The sequence below is a fragment of the Pelodiscus sinensis genome, chromosome 17, assembly GCF_049634645.1.
Source record: "Pelodiscus sinensis isolate JC-2024 chromosome 17, ASM4963464v1, whole genome shotgun sequence".
Classification (NCBI taxonomy): Eukaryota; Metazoa; Chordata; order Testudines; family Trionychidae; genus Pelodiscus; species Pelodiscus sinensis.
This window is the reverse complement of record NC_134727.1, coordinates 12,375,928-12,390,467: the sequence shown is the minus strand read 5'-3', so window position 1 is coordinate 12,390,467 and position 14,540 is coordinate 12,375,928. Positions and strand designations below refer to the sequence as shown.

Sequence of the window (14,540 nt, the reverse complement as noted above, 5' to 3'; positions counted from 1 at the left end):
AGCAAGAGACTGAGACTGCAGTTCCAGAGCTAGAAACAGCAGGGGAGGGAGTCCCAGAAGGAGTGGCTGGGCTCCGTACCCCAGAAACCAGCTGCAAGCCCCAACCCCTGGAAAAGGCAGAAGGCTGCTGGCCCAAACCCTGACCAGAAAAAGAGGGGGCCCTTGCCACAGTAACTATAGAGCAAGAAGACATGCACATTATATGGATGCGCTCTACAAAGCTCCTTGCACTGTTCTAACAATGCACCTGAATTTTGTCTCTGCTGCTATAGTCCTGGCTTTCTCCTGAAACTAGACTGTTAGTTGCACCAAATTGTTGCATTTTTCAAGACATGGTCAAGTATTCATTAAGTACTTGGAACTTCATCTTCCTCCCTACAGGGGAAAACAAAGGGGATAGAATACCAGCTCTGCTGCATTATTCCTACCTACTTCGGGACACTCCACTGATTAGGCCCCCTGGGAGAGAGTTCCCTGGTGTTTGCAGGGGGCGGGAGGGAACCAGGCAATGTATGTCACAGCCATCCTTATCACACAGATTCTAGAGCAGGATTCCAATAAGCATTAACATCTGTTTGACCCTTCCATACCAGTAGTGAAGAGATTCTACCAATAACTCCAAGGGGAAAGTGAGATGACAGACCAGCACACTGAAGGACATCCTTGAGGACACCCTTGCAAGACTAATGATTCTACTCTCCACTAACGGAGCACAAACTCAGCCCACTCTGCTCTCAACAGTAGCTTCCACCTGAGAGGAAAATTATTTGGTAACACTGCAAGGGGAACCTCAGATTCCTAGCTCAATTACTATAAGCCCTTACTCCCCATCCTGAACAACACAGCCTGGGACTAAACAAGTGGATTTTAACCAGTTTCATACAAATGTTGCCCATAATTTGTTTTTGCTAGAGTTCTTACGGGATTGGCGGTTACAATGATCCATATAACTGTTACATTCTCTCATAGAAGATTCTGGCATATTTGGCCAGCTGTACTCATGTATTAGGGAATTGCAGGACATCTTACAATACCATATAACTATTCAGTGCTTCTGTGGTTATTTGTACTAAATAAAGTGACATCAAAGAGGCCAGTGCCAGGAAAGCTTTGAATTTAGAATACTGTAATTTAAGAAAATTACGAAAAAAATGAGCAGAAACATTTTTAGGGCTGAGGGGAGTGAGGGAAAAGGGATTTTCATTAAACATTTTGGTTTGCCAATTTTCCAAGTTGTCTTAATTATTTCTAAATAATTACAGAAAATAAGCCCTACACCTCTCCTCTCTGGAATCTGTGATATAATTATATACCATACATACAAATCGTGTAAACAGGGCTACAGTTTACCTTGGGGACTGTAACTTACGTTACATTTGCCTGACCTTTTACATTCACACATTAGTAGATGACTATTTCTGGACTGCAAAATACTAACTGAAGGACAGATAGATTATATGGTGTGCATCCTAAAGTGGCACGTTGCTATGGTTTCCCTCTGTAAGAACAAAATTGTCTTCATTAGGTTATCTAAAATCTGTGGTATTCATCAAAATGGTCAGTTCTTTAATCACAGCTCTGCCTGGTCAAAAACTGCCCATTTTCCCCATAAAACAGATTTTGAAAAGGAGAAGAATGTGCTTGTGCAAATGATTTATTTTATGGGCTGAAATATCTCAATGTTTCTCATAAGAAAAACTGTACTGACAGCAATTGCTGGATTCTACTGACACCTTGGGCAATAACTGGTTTATGGACTGCAATTTTTGGAGTTTATGGTTTTGATCAAAATTATTTAGCTTTCTCTTAATTGTTTAAAATTATGACTACAGTGATGTTGACCTATCCATTCTACCATGTGCACTCACAGATACAGACATCTAATAGATTATTTTCTGGAATACAGGACACATTCAGAAACTAACTACTCTGTTCTATTCAGGTCCTTATATCTCACCCATCTTTGTTTGATGTGAGCAGTGAAGGGTATAACTATACATCTAGCAGATTATACTGGAGGGCTACTTCTACACTGCACATTCTTGTGCAAGAAGATATGCATACCTAATGAGCCGCCATTTTTGCACAAGAGGCTTTTTCACAAGAAGGAGCTGTCTACGATGCTCCTTTTTGTGCAAAACCCCCTCTTGCAAAGAAGCTGTTCTGCTATTTATTTTCAGGAAGAACAGCTCCTGTGAAAGAAAGAACAGTGTAGACAGCTCCTTCTTGCATAAAAGCACCTTCTGCAAAAACGGCAGATCATTAGGTATACATATCGTCTTGCGCAAGAATGTTCAATGTAGACATAGCCAAGATGTTTTACTGGGTAATAGCTTAACTCTGCTTTTCAGAGTTAAGGGTAATTGAGGGAAGAATTTGGCACAAGGGTAATTGAGGGAAGAATTTGGCTTGCTGTGGACCTGAGCACTCTCCATTCCCATTGAAGACAGAGGCATTGCAAAATCAAGCCTCAAGTCCATAACACATAAGTCCATAATACCTTATTATTTCTGAATCAATATAGAAAATTGAACTTTACTTGGTTGGAATGGAATGAATCTAGAAGTAAGAGCTCATATTTTTTCATCCCAGTTAACTAAGGTTAACACCACTCAAATTAACCACGCTTGAAAGAGATTGGCTACAATGCAAAGTAACACCTGAGTTGCACATGGTGGTTGGGTTAGCAACTGAGGGAGTTGTGTTACAGCATATACATTGACAGGGCAGCTATTCTGAATTAAAAGCACCACCTCAAAAGTCAAAGGTTCTTGTGTGTGGATGAGATTAGTAGCACACTCAAGTTATACCCTGAGTTAATTCTACACAGAAGACAAACCATTACTTCGTAGGAACACAGGCCCATTGGAGACAACTTCAGGTTTGGAGTATAGGCTGGAAAACAGTAGGAATATCAGAAATTGAAGATGGGAATAAAACTATTGACCATTCTATTTCAACCCTTTAGTGAATTATGTCAACTTGTTCTGGCATTTCATTCTCTAGCAGAGTGCTTCCAACTACTCTGATCAAGAGACCATTTTTAAGAGCATGAGCCCTTGATACATTGTTTGAAGTATATTTATTTGGGGGCATAGTCAGGAAACATAAGTTTTCTGCAGAGGACCAGTACACTTTTGGAATCAATTACCTGGTTCTTTAAAATGTTACAAAAGTTTTGGTCTGAAATATTATTTAATTTTAGAGGGTTTGACAAGAAATCACACTTTAATGTAGTGCTTTAAATAAGCAGAGCTGGGAGGAATTGCCATGCCAAATTGGTGGCTCCAAAGCCCTATCTGCACTACCCCCCTAGTTCAAACTAGGGTGGGTAATGTAGTCATATGGAGTTGCAAATGAAGCCCGGGATTTGAATTTCCCGGGCTTCATTTGCATAAAGCCGGCCGGCGCCATTTTTAAATGCTGGCTAGTTCGGACCCCGTGCCGCGTGGCTACACGTGGCACGGACTAGCTAGTTCGGATTAGGCTTCCTAATCCAAACTAGCTGTACGCCTCGTGGAACATGGTTCATGAAGGCTGTGAATGCAGCTATAGCTCAAGTGGAATATGCCAGTGGTGGATGCTGTAAGGGTCTGTTAGCCTGAGTATGGCATTTGAGTATACACATTGTCAAGTTATTGGATTCTAAAGATCACTGTTGCAACCATGGGGGGAGTGTTTGCCCCAAAAGTCTATACAAAGGGGGCCATGTGAGGTGTCACATGAAAACTTATGTTCTACTGATTCTGTATATGTTATTCATATACTTGTATAATATCTGTATGTGGAGTTATAAATATGTACTCTGTGCTGATGCTGGAAAATTCTCTGAGGCAGAGCAATGTGCCAGGAATATTCGTTCAATGGCTATGCTAATTAGCGAGGCTCTGGGGACAATAGCTCTCTAAGTGCCAAAGACACATCTGAGGAATGAATCTGGATGCCTGCAGACCAGCCAGAATAATGATTGCTGGCTTGGGACACAAGGATAGGTCCCTGGGCTGTGTGACCCACTCCAGCTTGGAAGAGACCAGACATGGATATAAAATACTATGTGGCAGATTCCATTTTGGTCTTCAGTTCAGCTCTTGATCCCAGATGCAGCCTTGCAAGGAACAATGAGCCGGAAAGAACCATGGACCCATCCTGACATAGGATGTACACCAGAGACTTTTAAGATAGCAGTTTATAACACCTCTGCTAAGAGCCTGCATTGAGAACTGGGTGATTCGACGCATGTAATGTATTCTCCTTAACAACCTTACTCTCAGGCTTTTCTTTCCTTTAGTAATAAATTTTTACATTCTAAGGGATTGGCTCAGTGTGGTCTTGTGGGTAAGATCGAGAGTGTACGTTGATTGGGACCTGTGCCTGGTTTCTTGGGACTGGAAGTACCCGTTCAGGGTAGGTGAGATTGAGTTCTAAAACCCCTCACCTGTGTGCAGGCCCGAGGCTGATTGGGGCACAGGAAGAGCTGGGATGTCAGAGGGATTTTGCTCGTGAAGCTTCTGGATGGCCAGATTGGCAGTTGAAGCGTTCAGTGTGCCTGGTTTGTGACCTGTCTGGAAGGTCTCCAGTCTAGGGGGCTACGTCTACACTGGCCCCTTTTCCGGAAGGGGCATGTAAAGTAGGAATAAGACCCTCCAGAAAAGGGCACTTTTTCCGGAGGATCGGGGCCAGTGTAGACGCTCTTTTCCGGCTTTTTTAAAAGCCGGAAAAAAGCGGCGGACATTTTTATTTAAATGCCGCGGGGGATATTTAAATCCCCCGCGGATTTCCCTACGACGACTGGTGAAATTTACATGCCCCTTCCGGAAAAGGGGCCAGTGTAGACGTAGCCGGGCTGTAAGGAGCCCCGAGTTTTGAGCAATCTCCCTGAGCAGACACCCTCAGCTGTTCCCAGACCCAGCCCGGTCCATCACACATATCGATATCCACTTCAAGATTCGCTGAGATTAAATTGGTGTGCCTCTTGATCACTCGGCAATGGAAATAAAAAGTCTCTGAGATTTATTAAGGGGCCTGGTTCTATCTTAAAAGAAAGCCAATGCCCATTGAATATCAAGGGTGTGCATCGTGGCATCCCTTGGTGAAGCATGTGGCTTTGGAAAGAAGGTAAGTAATATGATTGGTTCACGGATGTGGAACACTGTACATACTTTCAGGATGAATGCTGGAAAGTGAGTCGAGTCGAGCAACGATGAACTCTATGTCTTGGTATGTGTAAGCCAGCTGGCTTAGACCTGAGCCCCTGACCTGTGCTCAGGCTTGTAAGTATATGTCCAGCGGACACTTTCAAACCACGGGGCCTGAGGGCAGGGCAGGCAGCAATGCAAACACAGTCCCACAATTAATACGGCCCTGGCCCTGGTTCAGGATGGGGCAACAAAACAAACACAGTCCTACAGTTAATAAGGCTCTGGGCCTAGTCAGGGCGGGTCAGCAAACAAACGCAGTTCCAGTTATTAAGGCCCAGGTCCTGGTTCTGGGACGGGCAGGCAAACAAATGCCGTCCCCCAGGCATGAGCGGGGAGGGGGAGACTGCCACCCGGTATGTGTGGTGGCAGGGGGGATGTGGGCCCTCCCGACACCACATCCCAGCCCAGGGACCTAGCAATGGTAGCTCTGGCTGCCACTGGGGTCAGCAGGGATCCGTCCCGCAACATGGTGACACACTCTAGAATGTTATGAGATCAGCCTGACAGCTTCCCCTGGGCCACTTCCTAACTACCTCTCCGCATTTACCTCAGAACTATGGTCCTCAGAACTATGGTAATCTGAACCCTTGGGCAGGGTGTAGAAGGTCTCGTTGGAGCAAGGGCCCGGTGGTCGGGGCCAGTCCTCAGCCTCTGCAAGATCCTTCAGGCTTAGAGATCAGGGCAGGCCTCTACTTCCCCCGGTGGCTGGGATCCTACTGAATTCCTCCCTGCCCCACTCCTTGGCTGCTGTGTTGGCATTGGATCATGGGGGAGGTTGTGCAGACCCTCAACCACACCCTCAGCTCTGTTGTTTTGAGGCCTGAGTGGTTGCAGGGCGATGCTGGTTGGAATGACTCCTCTGAGGATGCTGTCGAGATCGATTGTCCTTGTAAGATCTTTGAGAGGACCGATTATATTGGCCATATCGGTTATGGTTATATGGAGTATAGCGCTTGCGCTGGTAAGGTAGAGCATGCATTCCCAATGTGCGCCATATGGTTCTTTAGTTTCTACTACTATGAAGGACCTCATCTGTCTTGGATGTAAACTTTTGCTTATCAAATGGGAAGTACTCCATCTTAGACTGGAACTCGTGAGGAACACCCAAAATTTATAATCAGCATGCCCTTTGCATCACAAATGCAGTGGCTGTTGCTTTGGCTGCAGTATTGGCCACATCTAGAACTGTTTGTACATGTGATAGTGTGGCCCTCATGGACTATCAGTTTCAAGATAGGCCTCTTTGATTCGGGGAGGTGTTCCATGAGCTCTCCCAGTTTTGAGTAATTATCAAAATAATGATTTGCCATTTAATCAGGCATGTAATTTGAAGTGTGGAGGAAGATCTACCATAAAGATCCAACTTTTAGTTCCTGTCTTGATTAGCCATTTTATACTGGGGCAGTTTAAATCTTTGCTGAGCTGACTGTACAATCAATGAGTTCGGCTGTGGATGTGTGAATAAAAATTCAGTGTATTTGAGGGGAACAAAGTATTTTCTGTTCGCCCTGTAACAGGTAGGTTGAATAGAGGCAGACTTTCGCTACAGCTTGTCAGATGTCTCCATAATTATCTCATCTACAGGCAAAGCAAATTTCCCTGCGATGTGGGGTACCGATTCTTCTGCAAATGGTGCTGCTTTTCCTGCACTTCTTCAAGTGGAAACTGCTGATTTGTTGCAACTCTTGTGAATAACTCCTGGAATTGTTTAAGATAATTGGTGGGTGTGACGGACCTGTAAGGGTCCGCACTGCCAAAGGGGAGGCCCCGCCCCCCCAGAGGCAGAGAAGGAGATCCGGCACAGCGGCCGGCCGGGGCAGCCCCGGCCTCCGACTCTGTGGGTCCGGGGACAAGCGGGGAAGTGGCGCGGCCCCGCCACATGGGAGCCAGGGCCAAGCCATGCTGGCACTCCCCAGCGTGAGGCCAGCAGAGTGTAAGAGCCGGCAAACATCAGGAGGCTCAGGAGGCGGGGCCTCTGCCGCGCCGCCCAGCATCGCGGTACGGGACAACGCAGAGGGGGTAGAGCACCGTCACTCGGCGTCTGCCCCTGGGCGTCTTGAAAAGCAGCAGGACCAGAGGCAAAAGGGGGTGCTCAGAGGAGGCGGCCCCATCCTGGTGGAGCGAGGGAGGACTTGCCCCTGCGCTGGAGGGAACAGCGCAGGATCTGCGGGTCACCGGACCGCCCAGGAGGACCCGAGATGGACCCAGCAGGGATAAGGCTCCGAGACAGGTCCCTGGACCAAATTACCCGGGAGGGGGGAAGGAAGCAGCCCGGAGAGGTGCGCCTCTGGCTGTAATCCCCAGGTCCTTTTCTGCTGAACTACTATTTACCCAGTTGGTCCCCAGCCTGTAGCAATGGATGGGATCCTTCCATCCCAAGTGCAGGACTCTGCATTTGTCCTTGTTGAACCACATCAGATTTCTTTTGTCCCAGTCCTCCAATTTGTCTAGGTCACTGTGGACCCTATCCCTACCCTCCAAGGGTATGTCTACACTAGAAAGTTAGTTCGAACTAACGGACGTTAGTTCGAACTAACTTTCCTATGCGCTACACTAGCGCTCCGTTAGTTCGAACTTAATTCGAACTAACGGAGCGCTTAGTTCGAACTAGGTAAACCTCATTTTACGAGGACTAACGCCTAGTTCGAACTAGCTAGTTCGAACTAAGGGCTGTGTAGCCCTTTAGTTCGAACTAGTGGGAGGCTAAGCCTTCCCAGGTTTCCCTGGTGGCCACTCTGGCCAACACCAGGGAAACTCTATTGCCCCCCTCCCGGCCCCGGAGCCCTTAAAGGGCCACGGGCTGGCTACTCACTTTGTGCCAGTTGCAAGGCTGCCAGCACCCGTGCCTGCACAGCCTGCACCTGCCACAGGATGAGCCAGCCATCCGAGGGCTCCCAGCCCTCCACTGCTCCCCACGACCAGCCTGGCGGCTCCCGGGAGCCTGCCCGGGGGCGCAAAAGGCGGGCGCCCGCCTGGTCAAGTGCGGAGATCGTGGACCTCATCGAGGTTTGGGGGGAAGCCTCAAATGTCCACGATCTCCGCACTAGCCACCGGAACGCGGCCGTCTATGGACGCATGGCTGCCAGCCTGGCCGCCAGGGGCCACCAGCGCAGCCGGGAGCAGGTGCGCTGCAAGATTAAAGACTTGCGGCAGTCCTACTCCCGGGCCTGCCTGCCAGGGGCTGACCCGGAGGCCTGCCCCCACTTCCATGCCCTGGACCGCATCCTGGGGCCTCATGCCGTCCCTGCCCCCCGGGACGTGATTGACCCCGGGGCAGAGGGACCGCTCCTGGACACCGAGGAGGAGGAAGAGGGCTCTGAGAGCCAGGAGCCTGCTGCCAGCCTTCCCAGGACCCGGGACCCCCGAGGCACCCCACAGAGCCGCTCGCCTGCATCATCAGAGGCCGGGGAGGCATCCACCTGTGAGTACCCTCGTGTTCCCCTTATGTGTACGGGGGGCTGGGGCGAGAGGGAGCCCCGGGACCGTGCGCCTGGGCCTTGCCCACTACGGAGCAGCAGCTGGGGATCCTGCAGGGGCCCTGGCCTTGCAGAGGGGAGCTGGGTTTCACACACCTGGGCCCCTGGGGTAATTGACCGCTGGTCTTCTTGCACCACAGCTGCAGCACCGGGGACTGCAGGGCGCACCACACCGCCTGCAGCAGCCGCCCGCGCCCGGGCAAGCAGGACAGCCAGGAACCAGGAGGACTACCAGAGGCGGCATCTCCGGTTCCTGGACCGACAGCTCCGTCTCCAGGACCACTGGGTCCAGGAGGACCTCAGGCTGCGCCAGAGGAGTCTGGAGGCCCTGGAGGAGCAGGGCCGTGCCCTGCGAGGCCACCTCCAGAGCCTGCTAGACCGCTTTCCATTTCCTCCTCCCCCTGCTCCCCCTCTTGCTCCCCCTCTTGCTCCCCCTGCTCCCCCTCTTGCTCCCCCTCTTGCTCCCCCTGCTCCCCCTGCTCCTCCTGCTCCTCCTGCTTCCGCTCCTGCTTCCGCTCCTGCTTCCTCCACACCCCCTGTCCTCTCTGCCCCCCCCTCCACAACCATTCCCCACCGACGCCCCCGGACCCGCAGTGTGGCGAGACGGGAGAGGCACCCAGACTCCCACCCCTGAGCTTTCCTTTCCCTTCCTCCCTTCCCTCCCCTCCCCTTCCAGCTCCCTCGTCCCAGGTTTCCCCCTCCCTTCTCCCACCTTCATTCCTCCCTCCCCCACCCCAGTTCTCTGAAATAAACAGACGTTTTTGTTTGAAAAACAGGTGTCTTTATTGTACAGTAGATAGGGAGGGGAAAGGGGAAGGGGGGGGTAGGGTGGAAGAAGGCCCCGGTGGGGCATGCAGGGAGAGGTCAGTCCTCCTCCTCCTCCACCTGGAAGCTCTCCCGCAGGGCTTCCCGGATCCGGATGGCCCCCCGCTGGGCTTCCCGGACGGCGGCGGTGCGGGGCTGACCGTAGTGTCCAGCCATGCGGTCAGCCTCAGCCATCCAGGCTGGCAAGAAAGCCTCCCCCTTCCGCTCACACAAATTGTGGAGCACACAACATGCCGCCACCACGGGAGGGATGTTGTGCTCGGCCAGGTCCAGACGGGTGAGGAGGCATCGAAAGCGGGCTTTCAGTCGCCCGAAGGCCCCCTCCACCACGATGCGGGCCCTGCTCAGCCTGTTATTGAAGGCCTGGCGGGAGGGATTGAGGTGTCCCGTGTAGGGCTTCATGAGCCAGGGCTGCAGTGGGTAGGCGGCATCCCCCACCAGGCACACGGGCATGTCCACGTCCCCGACCCTGATGTGGCGGTCGGGGAAGAAGGTCCCGTCCTGCAGCCGCTGGCACACGGAGGAGTTCCGGTACACCCGGGCGTCGTGTGCTTTGCCGGACCAGCCCACATTTATGTCCGTCAACTGTCCCCGGTGGTAACATACGGCCTGCAGGATCACGGAGAAGTACCCCTTGCGGTTCACGTACCGGGACGCCTGGTGTTCCGGGGCACGGATGGGGATGTGCGTCCCGTCGATGGCCCCCCCGCAGTTGGGGAAGCCGAGGGCGCCGAATCCCCGGATGACGGCATCCGGGTCGGCGAGGCGGACCACCCTGCGGAGCAGCACCCGGTTGATGGCCTTGACCACCTGCGGAGAGAGACACAGCAAAGCGTCAATCAGTGGGGCGCCCGGGTGGCTGGGAGCGTGCGTGCCCTGGCAGTGCCCCGCGCCCCACTCCCGGAAGCAACCCCCCTGGCGGCGTGTAGTACGGCCGGGACAGCCCGACCCCTCCAGTGCGGGGCGCTTTCGCCTCCTCCCGCCCCCCCCTTTGTCCCTGGGGCGGCCCATCCCCTCCTCGCAGCCCCCCTCCCCCCCGGCTCGGTGGCCGACGAGCGCCGTACCTGCATGAGCACTGCTCCGACAGTGGATCTCCCCACGCCGAACTGGTTCCCGACGGATCGGTAGCTGTCCGGCGTGGAGAGCTTCCAGAGGGCGATGGCCACCCGCTTCTGGAGGGGGATGGCGGGCCTCATGCGAGTGTCCCTTCTTTGCAGGGCAGGGGCGAGCCACTCGCAGAGCTCCAGGAAGGTGTCCCTCCTCATCCTAAAGTTCTGGGTCCACTGTCGGTCGTCCCAGCGCTCCAGGACGATGCGGTCCCACCAGTCGCTGCTGGTGTCCAGACGCCAGATGCGGCGGGGCACGCCGGTGCCGGGGCGCCGCCGCGGCTCCTCCACGGCCCCCAGGGCGGCCAGGCGGAGAGGCAGGGGGCTGACGTTCACCAGGTGGTGCCAGGCAGCCTCGAGCCATTGCTGGCAGGCTTGCAGCAGCAAGTCCAGAACGTGCACCAGAAGGTGCAGGGCGAGCCGTGGCTCCATGTTGCCACCTGCGGCGGCCCCCCCGAAGGGAAGCACCGACACAGACGGGCACAGAGACCGACGCTTTGCTGTCCCTCGGCGAGGTTGGCAAGCAAGCAGGAAAAGCTGAGAACCGGCTGTCCAGGGGGGGTCCCTTTAAGCACGAGCCTCAGATAGCCTCAGACAGCAGCCACACAAAGCAACTGCTGACCTGATGCCCTGCCAGAACCGGTTTCAGCTGCCCTTAAATGCCCCCCTGCGTCCAATCAGTGTGGACGCGCTAGTTCGAACTAGCAAAACGCTAGTTCGAACTAGTTTTTAGTTCTAGATGCGCTAGTTCGAACTAGCTTAGTTCGAATTAACTAATTCGAACTAAGTTAGTTCGAACTAGCGCTGTAGTGTAGACGTACCCCAATGTATCTACCTCTTCCCCTAGTTTAGTGTCATCCACAAACTTGCTGAGGGTGCAATCCATCCCCTCATCTAGATCATTAATAAAGGCATTGAACAAAACTGGCCCTAGAACCAGTCCTTGGGGCACTCCACTTGAACCAGATATCGAACTGTTGATCACTACCAATTGGGCTCAACAATCTAGCCAGCTTTCCATCCACCTTACAGTTCATTTATCCAATCCATACTTCCTTAACTTGCTGACAAGAATATTGTGGAAGACCACATTAAAAAGCTTTTCTAAAACCATCCACCTCTCATCTACCTACTTCCCCATGTCCACAGAGCCGGTTACCTCATCATATAAACTAATCAGATTGGTCAGATATGAATCGCCCTTGGTAAATCCATGTTGACTATTCCTGATCAATTTCCCCTCTTCTAAGTGTTTCAAAATGGATTAATTGAGGAGCCCCTCCCTGATTTTTCTGGGGACTGAGGTAAGGCTGACCAGTCAATAGTGCCCTGAATTGTCTTTCTTCCTTTTTTTAAAGATGGGCACTACATTTTTCTTTTTCCAATCATCTGGGAACTCTCCCAATCTCCATGAATTTTCAAAGATAATGGCCAAATGCATTGTAATCACATTGCAGTGATCTGGATGCTGGGTAGGTTTGCACCATCAGCAAGGGTATGTCTACACTACCCTCCTAGTTCGAACTAGGAGGGTAATGTAGGCATACCGCACTTGCAAATGAAGCCCGGGATTTGAATTTCCCGGGCTTCATTTGCATAAGCGGGGAGCCGCCATTTTTAAATCCCCACTGGTTCGAACCCCGTGTAGCCGTGCTGCACGGGGCACGAACTAGGTAGTTCGAACTAGGCTTCCTAGTTCGAACTACCGTTACTCCTCGTGGAATGAGGAGTAATGGTAGTTCGAACTAGGAAGCCTAGTTCGAACTACCTAGTTCGTGCCCCGTGTAGCCGCGCTGCATGGGGTTTGAACCAGCGGGGTTTTAAAAATGGCGGCTCCCCGCTTATGCAAATGAAGCCCGGGAAATTCAAATCCCGGGCTTCATTTGCAAGTGCGGTATGCCTACATTACCCCGCTAGTTCGAACTAGCGGGGTAGTGTAGACATACCCCAAGTTCCTAAGGAAACAGGTAGATAGGCTGGAGGTACGGATAGAGTCCAGAGTGACCTAGACAAATTGAAAGATTGGGCCAAAAGAAATCTGATGAAGTTCAACAAAGACAAGTGCATAAGAACATCCGAACATAAAAACAGCCATACTGGGTCAAACCAAAGGTCCATCCAGTCCAGTATCCCATCTGCCAACAGTGGCCAATACCAGATGGCCCAGAGGGAGGGAACACAACAGGTAATCCTCACGTGATCATGTAACAAAGGCTAGGGACACCATTCCTATACATCCTGGCTAATAGCCATTGATGGACCTAATCTCCATGAATCTATATAGCCTTTTTTGAACCCTGTTAAAGTTCTAGTCTTCACCACATCCTCTGGCAAGGAGTTCCACAGGTTGACTGTGTGTTGACTGAAGAAAAACTTCCTTTAGTTTGTTTTAAACCTGCTGCCTATTAATTTTGTTTGGTGACCCCCTAGTTCTTATGTTATGGGAATAAGTAAATAGCTTATCCTTATTCACTTTTTCCACACCAGTCATGATTTTATAGATTTCTCCTTTTTTCTACGATGACTCTTTTTAATCTCTCTTCATATGGGACCCATTCCAAACCCCTAACGATTTTTGTTGCCCTTTCCTGAACCTTTTCCAATGCCAATATTTTTTTTAGATGAGATGACCACATCTGTATGCAGTATTCAAGATGTGGGCTTACCATGGTTTTATATAGAGGCAATAACATATTCTCTGACAATAATGACCTTGAGCAGGTCACTGCAAATTATGTAGCACTGGGAAGAAGGATCAAGGAATTTGAAGCAGAAGTGGTGTTCTCATTCATCCTCCCTGTTGAAGGAAAAGGTCCAGGAAGGAACAGGCTCAGTGAGGGTGTAGGAGATCCCCCTGCTGAGGGAGTGGTGGTCTGTCCTGCCACTCACAGGGCCCTGGGCCAGTATCCGGTGGAGTAGGATGGGCCTGGATCCCCTTACCGAGGCACAGCCCCACCCCGTGACTTGACTCAGTGGGCCACTCACCCCAGCCTTAAAGGGCCTGCTGATTACCCTGGCAAAGGACCCTCACGAGGCCAGGAGCCTCCTAAACCAGAGCTCGGCCTGACGAGGGGTCCCATGGACTCCAGGCCAATCAAGCTGGAGCTCAATGGGGATTTCCTCAAGGAACAGCGGAGCAAATTGTGGGCCGTTCAATTGAGGAGAGTCCACCACAGTGGCAGCCTCAAGAGCCCCAATTTGAGATATGCTGGGATCTTCTTTATCGCCTGGCTTCAGATCCCCGAACCCAGGCTGACATCTGCCAGTTGCTAGTCCCTCGATGCTTCCAAAGAGGACTGTTATATTTGGCACATGCTGTGTCCTGAGCAGGACACTTGGGACAGGAAAAGACACTCCAGAGGGTAGCACAATGATTGTTCTGGCCCAGGATCCACCAGGAAGTTTGACAGTATTGTGCATCATGCCCGGAGTGCCGGAGGACCAGCACCACACGTGTTCCCCGAGCACCTCTAGTCTCCTTACCGATAGTAGGGATCCCGTTCGAAAGGATTGGCCTTGATCTGGTGGGCCCACTAGAAAGGAGTAGTACTGGACATAAGTATATTTTGGTGGTAGTGGACTATGCCACACAGTAACCTGAAGCAAAGCCCTTACAAACAGCCACGGCCCGCACTATTGCGGAGGAACTCCTCAAAATATTCTCGAGGGTGAGGCTGCAGCAGGAAATGCTTACGGACCAAGGAATGAATGTGACATAAAGACTTATGGCAGAATTGTGCCTTTTATTGAACATTTGCATGCTTAGGATCTCGGTATACCACCCCCAGACCAACGGGTTGGTGGAACGATTTAACAAGGCCCTCAAGTCCATGCTGAGGAATTTTGCAGAAAATGACCCCAAATATTGGAATAAGATGTTGCCGGCCCTGATGTTTGCGGTGAGGGAAGTTCCCCAAGCTTCCACAGGTTTCTTA

At 51.4% G+C, this 14,540-nt stretch overlaps 1 protein-coding gene across 1 annotated transcript; it reads left to right on the top strand.

The window, feature by feature from the left end:
- The first annotated feature begins 7,940 nt into the window (after positions 1-7,940).
- On the top strand, positions 7,941-9,459 carry LOC142818705 (uncharacterized). The gene is made up of 2 exons (XM_075900190.1): positions 7,941-8,619; positions 8,815-9,459. Exons 1-2 carry the CDS (start codon positions 8,070-8,072, stop codon positions 9,306-9,308), a joined length of 1,044 nt encoding a protein of 347 aa, XP_075756305.1. The 5' UTR covers positions 7,941-8,069; the 3' UTR covers positions 9,309-9,459.
- Positions 9,460-14,540: the final 5,081 nt, after the last annotated feature.